This window comes from Protopterus annectens, chromosome 4.part1 (genome assembly GCF_019279795.1).
Source record: "Protopterus annectens isolate FY-2018-M chromosome 4.part1, PAN1.0, whole genome shotgun sequence".
NCBI lineage: Eukaryota > Metazoa > Chordata > Ceratodontiformes > Protopteridae > Protopterus > Protopterus annectens.
This window is the reverse complement of record NC_056734.1, coordinates 104,613,824-104,634,214: the sequence shown is the minus strand read 5'-3', so window position 1 is coordinate 104,634,214 and position 20,391 is coordinate 104,613,824. Positions and strand designations below refer to the sequence as shown.

At 42.1% G+C, this 20,391-nt stretch overlaps 1 protein-coding gene across 3 annotated transcripts in view; it reads left to right on the top strand.

The window, feature by feature from the left end:
• The window catches only part of YEATS2 (YEATS domain containing 2), a 1,703,429-nt gene that overhangs the window by 37,236 nt on the left and 1,645,802 nt on the right, over positions 1-20,391 (top strand). For all 3 annotated transcript variants that reach the window (XM_044070010.1, XM_044070009.1, XM_044070008.1), the window contains exon 3: positions 19,807-19,904. In XM_044070010.1, coding sequence (XP_043925945.1) covers positions 19,807-19,904 — 98 coding nt within the window. The remainder of the gene's footprint in view (positions 1-19,806; positions 19,905-20,391) is intronic.

The window sequence follows — 20,391 nt, the reverse complement described above, 5'->3', positions numbered from 1 at the left end:
GAAACCTCTCTTCCTCTCTCATATTCAGCCAACCTTTTCTTTATTTCGACCTCTGATTTTTGCAGCTCTGTCATCTCATCTGAATATATATTGAAAGCTACTTTTTTCCAGCCTTTTGTTGTTTGTGTTGCTATACTCCATCAGTGTTTTGTTTACTTTAACCAGGTCTGTGTGCAGTTGTCTTATATCTTCCTGTAGGTTACTGAAGTCATGTCTGGAGGTTGCATTGCTTTTTATTAAGCAGCTGCAGAACTTTCCCAAGTCAGTGTTTCTTCCTCACTTTTTGTAGCTGATTTTTTTCCATGTGCTCTGTTTTTCATTTTCCTGGCATCCAGGCAGTACACTTACTAATCTGTTACTGAAATTAACCAGTAAACACAAAAATGTACTGGCCTTCTCTGAGTTTCTTTTTTCACACTGGGAGCGCTAGAGTTAAGTTGTTACTCATTGTGCAGCCATCTTGGAAGTTCCTTTTACATATGTTGTCTCAGGGAGTAATAGAGCCAATTCTTCTTTTTCCCATTTGGGAAGGTTTTTTTCCAAAGATGTTTTGGTGCCAGTTCTGGATCTTTCTTTTCTAAACCAGTTTGTGATAGTGTTGAAGTTCAAAGTTATGTCACTTCACAACCTGTTACATCTTTTTCTTCATTTAAGTTTTCTAGTAACTCTAAATTTAAAAGATGCTTATCACATATTCCTATTCATTCAGATTTCAGGCATTTCTTTAATGTGATCCAAACAAACAAAACGTTATCAGTTCTCTGTCTTACCTTTTGTACTCTGCACTGCACCATGAGTGTTCACAGTGTGTCTAGTTCGAGTTATAGCTCATCTTTGCAGTCTTTTTCAAAATGTCTGGGAAAAATATATATCTATTTCTAGGGTTTTACACTCAGACCTTGGGCATCTGCAAGTGAATACCTCAGGATTTTGGGACTCATGGCATCTATGATTCTCATGATACCACTGTCAAGACTCCACATGAGAAAGATACAATGGTATCTGAAGTCTCTGTGGTCGCAGCATCAACGCCCATTATCTTTTCAAATCCCAGTTTGGGTTTTGTCAGATGAGAAATCACTTGGTGGAGACAGCAAATATCCCTAAATCCAGCCCCCCATGCCAAAGCAGTCAGTCACACAGACTGTTTTGCTTGGGGAGTAGTGTCAGGAGGGATAAAAGTGCAAGGTATTTGGGATACCAAGGACAGGCGCAAGCACATAAAATAAAAGATGCTTGCTCTAATCAAGGCACTCAACTCCGAGTTATCTTTTGTTTCCATGGACCTCTTCAAGTTGCTACATACAATATTACAGTCATGTGGTACAACAGAAAGCAAGGGGGCATGTTAACTTGGGATGTAGCTTTACAGCACACTTTCACTCTGCAGGCATCCTGTATCCCATCTGAGCAAAACTGCGTGGCAGACAAGCTGAGTAGGACAAAGGTAGACCTTCAGAAAAATGAAACTAGATCAGAGAATCTTGAAGAATTGATCCGACTGTGGGGAGTTCTCAAATTGACCTCTTTTCAGAGAGAAGGCAAAATCAACTGGCAAAATTCTGTTCCAGGACTCCATGTGTAAAGGCCTGGAAAGACTGATGCCTTTTCTTTGCCTTGGACAAGAATGTCCCTGTATGGTTTTCCACCATTTCCACTGATATCCAAGGTACTTCTGAAAATTCAGGACGACTCACCAAAGGTCATTGTGTTGACAGCCTTCTGGCCCATGCATTTGTGGTTCTCCCTTCTTTTGGAAATGGCCAGGTGCAGTTACCATTAGCTTCCTCACAGAATGGATATACCCACAGAAGAACAAGGGTAATTGATACATCCTGACCCTAGTCCACTTCAACTGAATGCCTGGATGATGAGGTCTAAATTCCTTTCAGGCACTTATTTAATGAAGGTATGCAGCAAGTACTAATGGAGACAGGAAAGCCTGCTACTAGGAAGTCCTGTATTAGCAAATGGAAATGTTTTCAAGTTAGTGCCAACAACACAACCAGCACCCATTCACGGATAGTGTTACAATGGTTTTACAGTATTTGTGTGACTTACTATCCTATGGCTTTTCTTACTCCTCTGTCAAGGTTTATTTGGCAGCCATTTCAGCGTGTCTGCCCAAGGCCCCTCCTTTTTCAACTCATTCTCCTGTAAAAATGTTTCTGAAAAGAGTTTTGCATAAGAGACCTCCAGTAAAACTGGTGGCTACTCCTTGGGATCCACTTGGCTCCATTTGAACCAGCTCATCAGGGTGACTTGAGGTTTGTAACAGGGAAAACTGTTTTACTAATTGTTATGACCTCGGCAAGAAAAGTATCTGAGTTGCAAGTTGTTCTGGTGAGACAGTCATATCTCATTTTCCACAGAGACGTGGTTTCTTTGAGAACATATCCTTCTTTTACATCTAAGTGGTATCCAAGTTTGCTTTAAGCCAAACTATCCCACTCCCTGTTTTCTTCTTGAGCCCAGAAATGAGGGAGAAAGGATACTTCATACCTTAGATGTCCACATACAACTTGGATATTGTCTTTCAGATCTTCAGACCAGTTATTTTCTTGTAAAGTTGAGAAGTAACAACCTGTGTTAAAACCAAACATTTCCAAATGGTAATCTCAAACTATTATTTTTGTTGTTCTCACCACAACAAAACTGTTCCAGGCATGGTCAAGGCTCACTCTACCTTGGCTTCATCTATGGCGTTTTGGAATGGATTGGATTCTAGAAGTGTTCTTGAAGCAACAACTTGGTTCTCTATACGTACTTTTGCAAAATGTTAGTCTGATTCCTTCTGTAGGTTTAAAACGGGCTTTGCTAGGACAATTCTCCTGGGGCTTCTGGACCCTTCTCCTTCCACTTCCCAAATGTTTTCAGTTAGGGTAGTTTGCCCATATAGCTAAAGCTGCTACAGCAGTTATCAATGTAATGAACATTGTACAGTTGTGTAAGTAAACCTACCATAGCAGTAGATGTCCTTCCTTTCACTGTTGTTGTATTCATCACCACTATGATCTCCTGCCAAGGATAGCACAACATCTGACCAGTATACAAAAGCCTTTATTACTTTGGGAGTGTCATACATCAGATGTATACTCTCTGTGCAAGTGTAGGGCATAAAGGTGACGTACGTATGCTCCCAACTCAGAACTGCATTACCTCCAGGCTGAACACCATCATACGTCGGTCTAAACGCCCTTCACTTTGCTGGCTATACTGAGTCTATGTCTTTCAGATAAGTACCCCTTTGTGGTTCTTTCTTTTCTGTTTTTCTTACATTGTTCAGTGGGGTACATGTCCTCCATGAAACTGAAATGTAAGTGTGGGAGACTGATTCCCCATAAAGACAGCTGCAATAGGTGCCTGTTTTGCTTAGGTGTGTCTTATGACTATACCCAGTGCTCCATCTGTCAGGGTCTTGTACCCCAAACTTTGCACATTTGCCTTTCTTCACTTTCCATTTACCTTGAGAACCAACATCTCATGCTTTTGGCCTAAGGTATCGTGGCAGAATCCACTCACCCTGGGGTAGAACTGCCACTCAAAAAGAAGGCCAAGAAGTCTAGGCCTGAGTCTGCTGCTGTATAGCCTCCACTGGATGTCTCTGAGGTGAGTAAGAACCCAGAGATGGAACATTTTTCCCATCGGTTTCTTGGGCTGTGACCTTCTCGTAGGCTGGCACAAAACATGCCACTTGCACATCCTCGAAGGCCTTGCAGACATCTGCTGCAGATGTTGAGGGGGAACCACGGCTGATTATTTCCAAGGTACCTAAAGAGGTTCCTCAGATCCTTGTTGGGGAAGAGATGCTGAGTACCTTAATTGAATCCAGGCAGGGGTCCAAGTCTCCATGTTTCGTCAAAGCAGATGTCCTAGTGAAGAAAAGACAGAATGCTGTGCATGTGGTGTTAACCCCAGGGATCCACAAAGGGAATGGCAGCACTTCACTCAAGGTTTGTTCAGTGCTTTGATGGCACTGAAGGCCTCCTCAGGACATTTCATTTCCTGCACCTCCTTGGTCCTCTACCCCTATGAGTGCTAGGGACCTGGAGTCTTAGGACCAGGATTCTGACTCTGACTCCTTAGCCTATTCCTCTCAGTTGCTTTCACGTTTAGACTATGAGTCTGAGGAGAAGAAAACAGTCAGTCCTGATTCTCCTTTGGAGGAACTTTCCTTTGGTGACTTGATCCTGCATATCATGGAGCATTTTAAATGAGATTGCTCTCAAGTATCTGATGTCCAGAAAAGGTATTATGAGTTGTTACAAATGGAGTCTTCTAAACATTCAGCTGTTTGTCCTGTGTGGCTGCTCTATTTGGATACCTTCTGTGATGCTTCCCTGACACCAGATTCTCAACCTCATACTCCTAAGAAATCTGATAGGTTCTATAAGGTACTGGATGCCTGAAAGTTCTTGTACAAGTGCTCTTCATCTGATCCTGTAGTGATTTCTCATCTACTGATATGCTTTCTAGGATGTTGCCTTCTTCCAAGCCTCTTCCTTCAGATAAGGACAGTAGAATCATGGAGAGGATTGATAAGAAGGTATACACTTTTGACTGCCTTAGCCGTCAGGGCTAGTAATTACCAGACTTGTATGACAAGGGTACATCCTGTCTCTTCCCAGATTGGGAAGATTGTTTCTGATATGTCTAACTCTGAGGTTAAGGCCTCAGCTCTCTTCTTGCTCAGTTCAACTTCTCAAGTTGCCCATCAGTCTGCCAAATTCAGCTGTGATGCAGCTGATGACTCTTCTAGGGTTACTGCCTCTGGCTTAGAGATGCGGTGCTATTCCTGGCTTCGCCTTCAAGCCTTGTCAGATGGCATCAAAGAAACACTTCTGTATGCTTCTTTGAATAACCAGAATTTGTTTGGTACTGCTGTGGCTGACCATTTCAAGACCGTACAGGATCCAAGGTAAGGTAATGAAAGATTTGAAGCAGATTCTTGTCTCGCCTATTCCCAAGTTTCAAAAGAACTATTCTAGTAAGACTGTTTTTTTCATAAACTGCCTAAGCATGCATCCAAAGGGAAGAAGGCTCCTAGGTGTTTTTTCAGATAAGCCTACTCAAATGCCCAGGCCCCAGAAGCAGTCCTTTCTTGACAAATTTGTAGCCATCTGACTATCTACCATGCCTTCCTCTTGGCCAGTTTCCCTTGTCCTTCAGGCTTTCTGTCCCAGTTTGGCAGTTGATTACCACAGACACCTGGGTTCTCTCAATTATCTGTCAGGGTTACTTTGACCTGGGAGAGACTCTTCCCTCCTTTTCCAATATTCCTCAACCCCCCTGCAGAATATCTTTCTCTTTCTGTTTCCAGGGGTATTGCAGGGTCTGCTGGATCATGGTATAATTCAACCAGTTCTGCAGACTGAGAGAGGTTGGGGTTTTTGTTCCAGGATGTTTCTAGTGCCCAGGAAAAAGGGGTCTTGGAGACCTGTAGTGGATTTTTCCATTCTAAACACATTTCTCATAGTGCCTTCCTTCCGAATGCTCTCTCTTCAGACTCTTGTTTCCTCATTTGCTTCCTCAAAACTTTCTGGTTTCATTGGGTCCGAAGTACACCTGTCTTCACATCCCTATCCACCCTATATTCAGGAAGAATTTGTTTCTCTGTTTCTGTCTATCATTTTCAGTTATCTGCTTTGCTCTTTGAACTTTTAACAGCCGCAGGGCTGTTCACCAAATGTCTAGCCCCTATAGTCACCTTTTGCAGGCTTCAGGGCATTCAGATATTTCTTTATCTGGGTGACCTCTTGCTTCAGGCTGCATCCCATTCCTAGCTGGTGCAGGGTCATCATTTTACCCTGCTTTTTTTGCACAGCCTGGGGTTCACTGTCTACCTAATATTGACTCCATGTCAGGGTCATGTTTTCCTAGGCTGCAAGTTTCAGACTGTTCCAGTGCTGGCAAACATCCTGCCTCGAAGGTGTTGTCCCTCACAAGTTATTTTCTGTCCCTGCTTCCCCTGTCCCCTGTTCCAGCTAGGGAATTTCTCAGGGCTTTGGGGTTCACGACCTCCACTATCCCTATATTTCCCTGGGCCAGGCTTCATATGCGAAAGTTTAATTTGTTATCTAAAATCAGTGTGGCTTCAACATCTCCACCCACTGGACCATCTAATTTGGTTGCTTCCTTGTCTGAAACTGGAATTTCACTGGTGGATTCAGCAGCTCTCTCTCAATCCAGGTTTTTTTTTCCACCCTTCTTAGCCATCTCAGGATCTCTTCAGACACATCAGAGCTTGGGTGGAGAGCCACTTCATGCAACCAGAAGGTGCAGGGCCTTTGGTCACCTCAGCAGAAGTTGGAGCACATTAACATCAAGGAGATGCGGGCTGTCGCTCTGGGTCCTGGGTCCTTTGAAGGTTTACATGGACAACAACACAGTTATGTGGTACATCAACAAACAAGGGGGAACAGGGTCTTACCTTCATTGCAGGTTAGCCCTTCAAGCATGGGAATTGACCATCAGTCTGCAGGTCACACTACAGATGGTTTATATACCTTTGGAGTGCAGGCATATGGCAAGTTTTCTCAGCAGGTCTAGGACACCGCCTCACAAATGGATGCTTCATAGGGATGTGTTTCTGGACATAGTTCATAGGTGGGGTATTCCTCAAGTAGATCTCTTTGCCTCCCCTCTGAATAGACAACTCCCTCAGTTCTGTTCTGGAGTCCCATGTCCTTTGGCTTGGAAGGTGAATACAATGTCTTTCTCTTGGAAGGGAATGTTCCTGCATACATTTCCCCTTCCTCTTCTTCCAGGTGTCCCTCACAAAATCGAGAATGACTCTTCAAAAATCTTTTTGGTGAGTTTGTTTAGGCCCAGACAGCACTAGTTCCCCTTCTTATTCCATATGGCCACCTCATGGATCTCCTCACACAGGATGAAGGAACTCACCTTCACCCTTAACTGTCTACTCTTCAACTGGTGTTTTGGGTGATAGGGTTTTCCTTTCTGACGCCAGTTTTCTGAGGACATGGTTAGAGTCCTGCAGGAGGCCAGGAAGCCTAATACCAGAAAGTTGTACATGCCCAAATGGAAGTTTGATGTTTTAAACATCATTAGGACTCCTTTTCACTGAGGGTCCCCCTTTTTTTCTGTCTAGTTGAACTACTGCATCCTGGTTTGGCATATTCTTCAGTGAAATCCTACTTGTCAGCTATTTTTGCCTGTCTGTCACTTACTCTTCATTTGACCTCTAAGTTTGAGGTCAAAGAGTTTCTTAGAGATGTCCTTCATATTAGACCCCAAAAATGCCCATCCCTCCTTCTTGGGATCTTCATTTTGTCCTTGAAAAGCTGACTTGGGCTCCTCTTAAGCCTGCTGCTGCTGTTTCTTTGCAGCACTGCACCTGGAAGACTGTTTTGTTGGTTGCTTTAACCTCTGCCATAAGAGTATCTGAACTGTAGGCCTTGGTGGAAGTTCCTCCTTTTTTTTTTCTCCTTCATAGAGACATGGTGTCGCTCCACACAAATCCTTCTTTTATGCTAAGGTGATTAATGAGTTTTCCCTTAATCAGTCCATCCAGCTTCTTTTTCCCCCCTGTCTGCAGTCTGCTAGTGAGAAGGTTTTTCATACCTTTGACTTACATAAGACAACTCAGATGTTTTGTAGACAAAACAAAGGCCATTTGTAAATCTGATCAGCTTTTTGTTTCTTTTCATACCAGGATGTTGGGTATGGCAGTTTGTAAGCAAACCATTTCTTCCTGGATTTCCAATGCCATTTCTTTTTGTTGTTCTTTTCATGGTAAGCAGGTGTCTGCTTCCGTGGGTGCTCATTCTACTAGGCAGTGGCTCCCTGGGGGGTTACTTCAAAGGTTTGGACACCCAACTCTATCCTTGAGCTGTTACTTAGTCTTCAGTTCACACATTCACAAAAGATTACAAATTGTACGTCATTTCCAGGACTAGGGCTATCCTTCATGGGTTTGTGGAGGGCTCCTCTATGCCTTCACTATAGCTTTTGTACCCTCCCGAGGTGATGAATATTGGAACAGAGATATGGAAATATATAGTACAATCATGTAAAAATCTTACCGTAACAGTCGATGTCCTTCATTTTCCGGTTGCAGTATTCACTCATCCCTCCCTCCTTCCCCCTTTTCTCTTCCTTTTGCATGGATGGTATTTTCATACTGGCCGAGAGGTTTGTCTCCTTTAATATTTATGGGTGTGTACGTCCTCCTTTCCACTGGGGGTCCTGGTTCTCTTGGGGTACTTAATTTCTGAGTTGGGAACGCATGTATATCACCTTTATGCCCTGTGCTTGCACAGGGAACATACATCTGATGTACGACGCTCCTTGTGTAGTAAAGGCTTTGGTATACTGGCCGGATGTTGGGCTATCCTTGGCAGGATATCCCAGAGGTGATGAGTACTGCAACAGTGAAAAGGACATCTACTATTTTGATAAGAATTTACACAACGGTGCTATGTTTGAATAACCACTGCAGCAGTAGCCAATTCCTCCTTCAGGTTTGTGTGTGTTGTTTTGTCAGGGCATGGATATATATTTATATGTTTTTATTCCTAACGGTGTTCTGTCAGGGATCAGCCTCCTTCTCTGTTGGCATGAAAGCTCTGAAAGATAAGGCATTAAAACCTTTTTTTTTTTTTAGGCAACTCAACTGTGCCTGCCTAATGGCTTGGGTGTGTTGAAAGTACCCTGAAGCTTTGAAAGTTGGCAGGCTGTTATATCCTTGTTGAGATATAACCAGTATAGTTAAGGCTACTGCAGGAGTGATCATTTGAATGTCTACTGTTATGGTAAGTGTACTTGCATAACTGTACATTTTTTCTCCTGAAGGAATGAGTTCCAGTGTAATGTTAGTTGTCTCTGTACATATAATGTTTGTAATGGACAGTTTTCATTTATATCATTGAATCGCGTTAATGGTGATATCACAAGCCCTTTCCTTAAAATGGGTTTGAATGTACAATATTTTTAACTTGACCAAAAGCTGTGCAGCCATAGAGTAGTGGTTAAGTGAATATTTTATATTAGTTGAGAGAGTACAGGGGGTGAGTTCCTGTGTGCATGGAACTGTGGGGGCTTACCCTTTCTTCACCTAGTGTTGCAAATTAGAACCCATTGATGAGTTTAGTGGCCTTTGAACTGAGACTCTCCACTTCACTCGAGAGTTTGGATAGAAGACTTGAGGCTGAATGGACTGGTTGAGAGAGTCAGCAGAGATTACCTTGGGCATGAAGGAATGCGTGATTATGATTCCTTCTCATTGTGGAAAGTGCATAAAAGTGGCTTTCACATTGGGCTTGTAATGCTGAAGTCCTTCTGCCGTATGTTACAGGAATTCAAAAAGGGTCTTCATGGAAAGAAGCATAATGTCTTTTGAATCACCTGCTTCAAAAAAAGGCCATATGGCAAGAAGAGAAATGGACTGTATGTGGTCTTAAGTACAAAACATTTTTCAGGAGAATCCTAAGGGAAAAGTTTTCTGCAATCTGAGGAAGTCTAGAGCACAGGCAGAGATTGTTGAAACATGTACTGCAGATGAGCTTATCAAATTAGACTTGCAGAAATGGTTGAAGTAACCCATAATATTTGGAATTGGACAGCTGAAGTTCAGGGAATGAGTAGTTCTAATTTTTGAAGCTGAAATTTACTAGTAGTAGTTTCCTTAGCTGCCTTTAGGATGTTTAATACTAGCTAGGGGAAGGAATGACAGTGAGGGACTATAGTTCTGTCTTTCTAGTTGCTAGCTGTGTAGTAGAGAGGGAAAGAAGTTAAGCTCAATCCAGATGATGCAAGATCACCTAAAGACTTAAGCATTTCCGGTGTTGATGGTTGGGGAGGTATTGGAATAAGTTGTCAATGATGGCTTACCCATCTGTAGGGAAGGAGAGTGCTTGATCCTATGCAGTACTTATAACCAGAGAAGGCTGGATGTGTTGGCAGGCACTTTGCAAGGCTGGGGATGATGACCCACTAAGCAGTGTGATCACGTAATGTAGCTGGGTTTTAAACACATGCAGAAGTATGCATGGATCACTGGGTTAGTATTGTGGGATGTTCACTCAGACAGGAACTAGGGTATGTTGAAAATAGTGATGTTTGTTAGAATGATTGCCTCTCCCTGTTTGCGGAAAGCACTTTAATCTAAAGGGTGGTAGACAGCAGATAAAGATACAAAATCATTCTGTCTTTTAAGCTGAAAGTTTCAGTTTTGCAAATGAGATATAACACTTCAACTACTGTAGAAAGGCAGAGGCCATGAAGAGAGAGTGAATAACTACAACAAAATAAAGGAAATCCATGGTGTGCTGCCTAAGATAAGAGTTTGGTAGAATTATGTTCATTTTGTCTTCTTGTGCTTTGAGGGCACCATTCAGGATCAAAGGCAAAGGAGCAAAGGCATATAGTAGACTATGAAACCGTAGGAAAGAAAAGACCTCACCTTTTCATACTGTTTCATGGTGAGTTTAGGAGCCAGAAGATCTCATCTGATTGCTCAAATGTATGGCAAACAGTTCCACCTCTAGCATACACATTTGTTGTTGTTGTAACTTGGTGGAATATTAAAGGACTTGTTTCTTGTGCTGGAATTGTATGTACTCAGTGTACTTATTGCTTGTACAGCCCTAGGAGATGTACTGGCATAAGCAGGAGGTTGTGCTGAGCAGTCCTGTGCCACATCCAATGAGTCTCAAAACAGGTTTAGAAATATCTGGTGCCTCTTGATTGCTAATCTAACACATTACATTATTTTTCATACATATTGATTGGGAGGTGACCAGGTACAGCTTTAATGTGCAATTCTGTCAAGACTGTATAAACAGTTTTTAGACTGATGTGAACTAAAACCTGCTGATGAGTTTAGTGGCCTTTGAACTGAGAGTAGGCTTCAAAAATGTAGCCTAGAAAATCTGTTGTCAGCTGCCGAGTCATTTAACGAAAGAAGTAAAGGCATCCCTTTGGATGGTTTGTCTCTGTTCATCTGCAACAGAAATGCCAATGACTTGTAATTTATGGTCATTCCTTGAATCAACACCAGTGAAAAATGCCAAACGGCTGTTGTTTAACTTAAGAGTGAGCCACTAGCAGGCAGTTGTCCAAGTAAGGGAAAATGGCAGTATTCAGTTTTTGAAGTGTGCAAGCACTGAGGACACATATCTGGTGATGGCAGAGTTGGGAGCATGCCAGAAAGAGTGGTGCACTAGTGTTTTGATATTCTTATTTCTGATCACTTTATACTATTTCTGAGATTGCAGCATCTCTTGAGAATTCATCTTTTTCTGAGGTACAGAAATCTCAAGTTAGGATGTATAGGTTTGAGGAGTGAAGCCAGCTACAGAAAACTAGTTTAGTAATTTAACCATGGGGTTTAGGTTTTGCTGGTTTACTTGTTTTTGTCACACTGGTGTTCATACTGAGTGTCGCATTAGTGTGCTTATCATTTGTCATGCATTTGGAGAAGTTGCAGACTAAAGTGAGAACAAGTTGTTTCGAATCTCAGATACAGATAACCATCTGTAAACCAGCCTTGTATGGAATTTGAAGATACCCTACTTCTAGGTATGGCATTGTCACATATGACCCTTTTTCTATGCAGGGAAAAGGTCACCATCCCCAAATTATTGTTAAGGAAATGCCTGATTAGTTCAAGAAGATCCAGTACTGACCTGCTCCTTTAGAACTAATAAACATATGGAGTGAAACTCGGTTTTGCTATTTTTTTTCCCCTCCATTAGTTCCTTCATTAATAATACCTGACTCACCTAGCTTCTGGTGAAATTCTGCCGTGTAACCCAGACCAGAGGAGTTTGCTGCAAAACCCATTTGTTTTTACTGATTTCAACACAGGTAAATGAAACTGCAATCTGCTTCACAGAAATACATGGTGGATAAGGCCTTGCTACTAAAAACTCCCTTAAACGAGAGATTTTTTTTAACTACTCTCCAATTAACTGGAAAGCATATACCTTAAAAGTTGGGTAAGCCCAGAGATTTTTAGACTTCATAAACAAACTAGTCAGTGTGCCAACCAGGGTTCTGTACAGTTTATGACAATGCATAATGCCTACTTTAAATAAAAAAGGAAATTCAGCATGATAATGTAATGTCACATCTAGCACTTTTGTCCTAAAACTTAATATTTCGTCAGAACAAACGGCAATCAGAACCCCTTCTTTCGCATAAGTTTGTACAGAAACCACTATAACTGTTCATCTGTGAACACATTGCTGCAAATACAATAAAATATGAACTCTCCCAAATTCTACTGCTTTCTGCTAAAGTAAATACCTTAAAAATGCCCATTTAAAATGTTTTTCTTGAAATCTCCAAATCTGACTGAAGTAAACGAGTGAAAGCATAAAGAAGTCATAAAAACAAATGGCTATGAATGTTGTCAAAACTGAACCATTTATAGTTTACCACTTTTTGCTGAAATCAGTGCTTGCACAAATTATACCTAAAAGTGTATTCTCTACTGTTTGAAGTATGTGCAAAATATGTTAATAAAAAAAATAAGTAACTTAAGTTTATGGGTTACCCTAGAGGTTTGCTTCTCAGTTGTTGGTTGTTTGTCTTTCGGCTTTTCCCGGTTAGGGGTCGCCACAGCGGAACTCTGGTCCGCTAATGATTGGCAGTAGATTTTTCACGAACGCCGAGGTGCCAGTTCGACGTCCAACCTTCAACGAAGGCACGCCCATTTACACATGTTTCGAACGTCACCCAACCACGGGGAGGACATGCGGACTCCACACACAAGGCACTCCCTGCACTCTAGCCGAGAATCTAACAGGAGAACCTCTTGCTGTGAGGCAACAACGCTACTGCTGCACCACCGCAGATACTATATGTATTAAATTTAAAGGGTCATTGAGACCCAAGGTGAAAGTCTGTTCCTAATTTTGGCTGCCATTGAAATTCTTTTATTTCTGTCTACCACAGGAAAGACACATTTGGAAGCTTATATACACGATTCCTTATGTTTTAAAACTGCATTGTTTTTGTCATTTTGTGTAATTGCCTTTGTCTTCTTGTATTTTTGTGCCAATTTTTTTTTATTGTTTTTCCCAACATAAAATGGCTTACTATTACATGTGTAATGTGTACTAACTTCATATATCCAGACACATAAATGTGCTTCAAATAGTGGGTGTCTAGCTGGTGTAGTAAATGAGATATTGTCACTTATGTTCAAAAATTTACAAAAGTCTGTATTTTTTTGTCTGGTATAAAACCAGGATTATGAATAGGAATGTCAGATCTGGTTCCATTGCAAAGGTCTGAGTGGGTTGATCAATTTTTTGTTTATGGTTTCTGTGTAGCTGCTATGGCTCGAGTCCTGAGCATTTGTAGAAAAGGATCTTCTGCAGAACAGCTCTAGATGCACCACTGTTCCTAATGAAGATGTTTACAGCCAGGATTCCTGAGTTGATATATACATATCTGTCTGTTTTCTTTCCAGACACTAGCTATAGGTAGTATTTGGGTGCTGCCTGTTCTGCATGGATGATCTTCGCCAGCTGTGATCTGTATGTAGTAACAAAGTCATTTTGCAAATATCCTCCACTTTTTGTTTCCTGCCTGAGCCATAAAGCTTTCAAACTTACGATTGCTTGGTGGCTGTTTGACTACATAAAATGCTGCTATACAAAGTACAACGAGTCATTACCTGAAGGTGCTATAGTTCACTTTATTATTGCATTTTTCGTGGTAGATTTTTTCTGTGTGCAGTGGCTACATAGTTTTCTGTAAATACCTTTGTAAAACATTGCAGCCTAGATTCAGGGCTGACTTTGTGGCAGTTATAAAAAGTGTTGTTGCCTGTGGGTTTACCCAGCAGGTAGAGTTTGAATTCTGTCCTGTGAGTTATGGAGCATTGATTCTTACCAGGCAAAAAAGTGGGCCCATTGTCTGTATTAACCCCACCCACCTTCCTCTCCTTAGATGTTGCAGTCTTATGTATTGTTTTTTTCTTTTAAGAGTCTAGTTTCAGATCTGGTGAGTGAGATTAGTGCAGTGCCTTATATGTGATGTGGGGAGAGGTACTTAACAGTCTGGGAAAGTTTGGATTACAAAGTGGCCCTAATGCCTTTGGCCTTAGTCCTGTGAGTTATGGAGGATGGCTGGACTCCTGCAGGCATATCATTACGGTAAGTACATATAGACATCTTTCTATATTACTGTTGCAGTATTCTTCATAGAAAGGATGTCACGCTCAGGGTAGCCTGATGCTCGGCCAGAATGAAAAAGCCTAAATGAGATCTTGTATGTGCAGTGCATCACATTTATGCTCCCCTCACACAACGTAGGGCATAAAAGGAATGTACATATGCAGCTATCGAGAACTTCTTTTGCTGCCAATTCAAACTGTGTTTTTGCCAGTTGGTCTGAATGCCTTGTTCCTGTGGTGAATGTTTAGCAACACCAGGTAAGTGCCCTGTTGTTTTTTTTTTTTTTTTTTTTTTTTTTCTTGGTCTTATATTTTATTTTACTATCTAGAGTTAGTCATCCAAGTAGGGAAAATGTCGGTGTGGGAGGCAGATTCCCCATAAAGATTGTCACGAATAGTGTCTTTTTTGTTTCGAGGGCTTCCCATGACCTTGCCTCTTGTAGTATCTAAGGCATTTATGCTTAAGACACTGAGAAGTTGTTTGTCTTCCTTGGCCATTTATCTTGAAAATCAACAGTTTACACCGTTAGCCCAAGGTTCCATGGCAGAATCCTTTAACCTTGTGATGCACTCGCTAGTTAAAAAGAAGGCCAAGAAGTCTTGGCTGGATTCTTTAGCTTCCGGCCTCCACCGGGCATCCCTCTAGAAGCAGGTAATAGCTCTGTAGGTCGTTTGCCGTGTACATCTGATTCCTGTGCTCTGACTCCACTGGAAGCCAGTGTGGCTCTGTCTCTTTGCACATCCTCTGAGGCTTTACAGACAACTGCTATGGATGTTGAGGGGAAACTGCTGTTGATTATCTCGGAGGGTCCTAGAGGGATTCTGCAGATACTGGTCAGCAAGGAAGTTCTAGGTTCTGTTCTCAAATCTTGCCAGGGCCAGAACCTCTGGTATATGTTAGGGTTGATGTCCCTTCTAAGAAAAGACAAAAACTGAAGCATGTTTCAGTTCATGCTATGGATCCTGAGAGGGAATAGTAAGAGTTTACTCGGGGCTTGTTTTCTGTCTTAATATCCCTAATGCCTCTTCAAGGGGTTTCAGTACTTGCTCCTCCTTGCACCCTCTACCCCTTCTAAATGGCTTAAGGAACTGGATTCTTCAGATGAGGATTCAGTGTTTGATGAGGGGATGCCTTCACCTTTGGCTTATGGTTCTGATGAAAAGGAGCCTGTTAGCCCTCTCTCACCTTTCGAGGAATTGTCCTTTGGGGGCACAGTTGCTAGGATGATGGAATTCTTTTAAGTGGGAGTCTTCTCAAGTGTCTGTTACGCGGAGAAGATATTACGAGTTGCTTCAGGTGGATACTCCTAAACCATCGGCAGTGCCTCCTGTATTGGCTGCCTTGTTAGATAGTTTCATTTCTGCTTCCATGTCTCCTGATTCTCGGCCTCCTGCTCCCAAGAAACCTGGTAGGTTCTGTAAGGTTCCTGAGAATTGTCTTGTCTTTCTTATCCCCAAGTTCTAGAGGAATTATCCTTCCTGGTCTGCTTTTGTTTGCAGGCAACGCCGCCAGGCCTCTACGAGCAGGAAGGGTGGTAGGCGGGCCCCCTTTGCTAAGGCTTTTCAGATTTCTGTATCCCAGAAGCCTCCTTTATCTGCTAAGCCTGCTTCTCTTTGACAGTTCGCCCCTCCTTCCTTTGTCCCTTTAGCTCTCCCTTTTTCTTTGAAATTGGCATCTTATCAAGTCAGACTCTTGGGTTATTTCTGTCATCCATCAAGTTTGCTTCATAGTATGTAAATCTCTCCCTCCTTTTTCAGGAATTATTCAACCTTCTGTAGAGCAACTTCCTCATTTCCTGAAGGTTCTGGAGTCCCTGTTAAAACAAGGACCCATTCAACCCACCCCCCCTCCCCTTCCCCAGTGGGAAGGGTTTTTATTACAGGGTGTTCCTGGTTCATCAAAAGGAAGGCAGTTAGACCAGTTCTGAATCTCTTCTCCCTCAATAGCATTCTCAAGATCCCTTTTTTTCTTTTGGAATCTTACTGTTCAGACTCTTTCCTCTTTTTTATTACTCCAGGCTTTTCTAGTGTCCTTGAATTTGAACAATACTTACCTTCATATCCCTATTTATCCTCTCTTCAGGAAGTTTTTACTGTTCTCTGTGTCTTCCTCTCATTTTCAGTTCTCTGCCTTGCTCTTTGGCCTCTCTTCTGACGAAAAGATATTCACAAAATGCCTAACTCCTGTCATTGCTTTCTGCAGGCTCCAAGGCATTCAGATTTTTCCTTATCTAGATGACCTGTTGCTTCAGGTGCCATCTGCAAGTCACCTGTTACAAGATCTGGAGTTCACCTCTCTTCTTCTAAGTCTGGGGTTTACTGTCAACTTCCAAAAGTCTGTCCTGACTCCCTCTCAGGATCATGTGTATTTGGGATGCAGGATGCAGATGGTGCCAATGCTGGCCTCTTTTCACCTGCAAAGGTATTGTCATTGACAGCCTTCTTTCAGTCTCTTCTTCCTCTGATTGCCATGCCAGCCAGAGAGTTTCTTTGGTCCCTGGGATTCAGGACCTATTCTTTTACAATGCTTCTTCTTGCCAGACTGCATATGCGGAAGCTTCAGTGGCACCTGCAGTCAGTTTGGCTGCAGCATTGTCACCCTCTGAATTTCAGTGTACCTCTCTTCCCTGCCTCAAGAAGGAATTTGAGTGGTGGATTGAACAGTTTGCTCTCAACCCAGGCTGACCCATTCATTCCCCCTTTCCCTTTTCAAGAGCTGTTCACCGATGCCGCAGACATGGGGTGGAGGGCTTCTCTTGGTGACCTTCTAACTTCCGGGTCTTTGGTCTCCCCATCAAAAGGCAGAACATATCAGCATCAAAGAGATAAGAGTTCTGATTCTGGCCCTTCAGTCTTTTCACCCCCCCCCCCATGTTCTCTAGGCCCCTTGAAGGTGTAAATACCACATCACTGTAGTGCAGTCTATGTCAACAATCAGGTGGGCACAAATTCTTACCTCCTGTGCAGGATGGTGATTCAGGCTTGGGAAGTGGCACTGTGCTGTCAGCTAACTCTTCAGGCAGTATACTTTCCTTCAGAGCACAGTCTAGTGGTAGACTCTCTGAGCAAGTCAAAAACGCATGCTCACGAATGGATGCTTCACAGAGACGTATTTCTGGACATTGTCCATCAGTGAGCTGTTCCTCGGGTAGATCTTTTTGCCTCCCCTCTGAACAAGCAACTTCCTCTGTTCTATTGCAGAATACTATGCCATCTGCATGGAAGACAGATGCCCTTTCCTTTCCTTTCCTTGAAAGGGGGTGTTTCTTTATGCTTTCTCACCTCTTCCTCTGCTTTCAGGAGTCCTGCAGAAGATTCAGCTGAACTCCCCAAAAATCTTGCTAGTGACTCCTTTTTGGCTGATACTACACTGACTCTCCCTCTTAATTCATCTGGCCAGGTGCACTCATCACAAGTTACCACACCAGTTGGATCTCCTCATACAGGACAAGGGGTCTCTCATCCATCCCCTCTTCTCTAGTCTGCAGCTGACATTGTGGATGATAGGGTTTTGATCCTTTTCAGCCACCTGTTTTCTGAGGACATGCTCAGGGTTTTACAGGAGGCAAGCAAACCCTCAACCAGAAAGTTGTGCATCCCCAAATGGAAAAGATTTTCAGTCTGGTGACATGTTCGTAACCGGGACCCTTTTTCAGTGGGAGTCCTCTGGTCCTCTCTTATTTGTGTGGGTTGCTGCAGTCTGGCTTGGCCTATTCTTCTGTGAAGACCCATTTGCCTGCCATTTCTGCTTGTCTGCCCTTCAAACAATTTCTTATAAGTGTCCTCCTTATTAGTCCTTCAAGAAAACCTATTCCTCCTTGGGACCTTCATTTTGATTTGGAAAAACTGACTCAGGCTCCTTTAGAGCCTGCATATTCTGCTTCATTGCAACAGTGTAACTGGAAAACATTTGTTTCTGGCTCTTACTTCTGCTTGGAGGGTTTCAAAGCTCTAGGCCCTTATGGTCATTACTCCTTTTTTTTTTCACAGGGACAGGATGTCACTTTGTACTAATCCTTCTTTTATGCTCAAGGTAGTAAATGAGTTGTCCTTGAATCAGTCGGTACAGCTCCCTACCTTTTCCCCTTCTCCTCATTCTCTTAGTGACAGGGTCCTGCCTACCTTGGATTTGCACAGACAGCTCGGGTACTATTGGGATAAAACTAGGACTGTTTATAAGTTTGATCAGCTTTTTGTTTCCTTTCATCCCAGGTCTTTGGGTTTGGCAGTTTCTAAGCAAATTATCTCCTCCTGGATATCTAAGGCCATTTCCTTTTGTTGTTTTTTCATGGAAAATTTCTGTCTACTTGTTTTAGAGATCATTCCACTAGGGCTGTTGCCTCTTCTGGTGCTTTCTTCAACTGATTGGACACCAATTCCATCCTTGAAGCTGTTACTTTGTCTTCAGTGCATACCTTTACTAAGCATTAAACGTTGGATATGGTTTCTAGGGCCAAGAGCAGGTTTTGTTGAAGCCGTTTTATGTGGGTTTGTTGAGAGCTCTTTTCAGCGTTCCACCCCCCCCCCCTTTTTGTTTCTTGAGCTTTTTAATGTTCTTTCTATGGAGAATACTGCAACAATGGTATGAGTGGGAGGGACTGGTATAATGGTCAAGGTGTTTACCAAGCAGACACAAGGTACAGGGTTTGATTCGCACCTTTGAGGGAAATTGGCTACGCTTAAAATGGCCCACACAGGCAGTTAGCCTAGTACTTATCTATGAACCTATAAACCTGTATAGAAGGACATAGTACAGTTGTGTAAATCTTGCCATAACAGTAGATATCCTTCTGTTCACCGCTGCAGTATTTGTTCCCTCCCTCCATCCCCCTATTGTTTGCTCTGCATTTTTTCCTTCTGAATGTGCATGGACTTATTTGTCCTTTGGTGACTGTTATGTTCTCTTCTCTTCTGAGGCAATTCAGTTCTAGGTAGTTGCTTCTGTAAGTCTCTTTTATGCCCTAAGTTATGTGTAGGGAGCATAAATGTGATGTAGAGCGCATACAAGATCTCTTGTTAGCCCTTTTTATACTGACCGAGTGGCAAGCTGCCTTGGGCGGGACATCCCTTCTATGAAGAATACTGCAACCGTAATATAGAAGGCTATCTGTTTGTACTTACCATAATGATATGCCTGCAGGAGTAAAGGACAGCCACTGTTATGGTAAGATTTTACAATGCTGTACTTTTTCTCCTGAGGAGCTAGCAACCTATTTTGCTGGCATGAGACTTGTATTGCCTCATGTCTTAATGAGCTGAGGGCAGTGTAGGTACTTAAAGAAAAATAATAAATAAATAAATAAATAAGTGGATGAAAGTGAGGAAAAAAGCCGAATTGTTATGCTTTTTTCCCAGTTCTTGAATAACTGCTCTTATGAGTGTCTGTCACGCTTGTGCTGTATTACATAATTTTTTTTAACTGTTTAAAAACATGGCTTTCTTGGTAAAATTTTGATGTTCTTTTTAGCCTTTTATGAATGTCAGCATGAGAAGTTTTAAAAGTAGTTGTATTCATGCAGCACATGTAACAGGAAAATTAGAGGTTACCCATTTGAAATTGTGATTGTGTAAGATTTCTCTCTGTTAATTGCTTATTATTATTCACAAACAGTACAAAATATCTTTCTCATTTGTCTTTGTTCTGCTTTCCCAAACAGCTCGTGAGGCAGCTGTGCAGAAGATTGAGATGATCATGAAAGAGCAGTTTTCTGTTGAAATGAAGAACAAAGAACATGAGATAGAAATCATAGATCAGGTATCTGTAGCCAAACTGCTTCTGTTATTTAAGCTCATCTGTGTGAGGACAGAAACTATTACAAAGTCAGAAGCCCTTTTTTGTTATTGGATTTATGCCATCTGGATTTCAGTTGTTCCAAGTAGAACAGAAATAATCACATGATTCTTGTGAAGTTACATACCTTTTGTTCTTAAGGTTGGGAGTTTGTTTTGATTAATACAGAGTCTTTTTACTGAGACATGTTTTCCATCTGTTGTCTTTGTCTGCCAACATGATTTAGCTACTAACACATTTATTTTCTGTTTGCTGCCTTTGTATTCTGACTTGATGTAGCTGGATCAAAATGGTGGCTATTCCTAATGCATGAAGTTTAAAATTTGTACCGGTTGAGGTTATATGGTCTGATTGAGAACCTCTGCAGTGGATAATTGTTGGGTTCCTTCTTCTGATATCCCCAGGTTGGCACAGTTCTGGATAGTTCTGAATTTATCCAAACCAACAGATA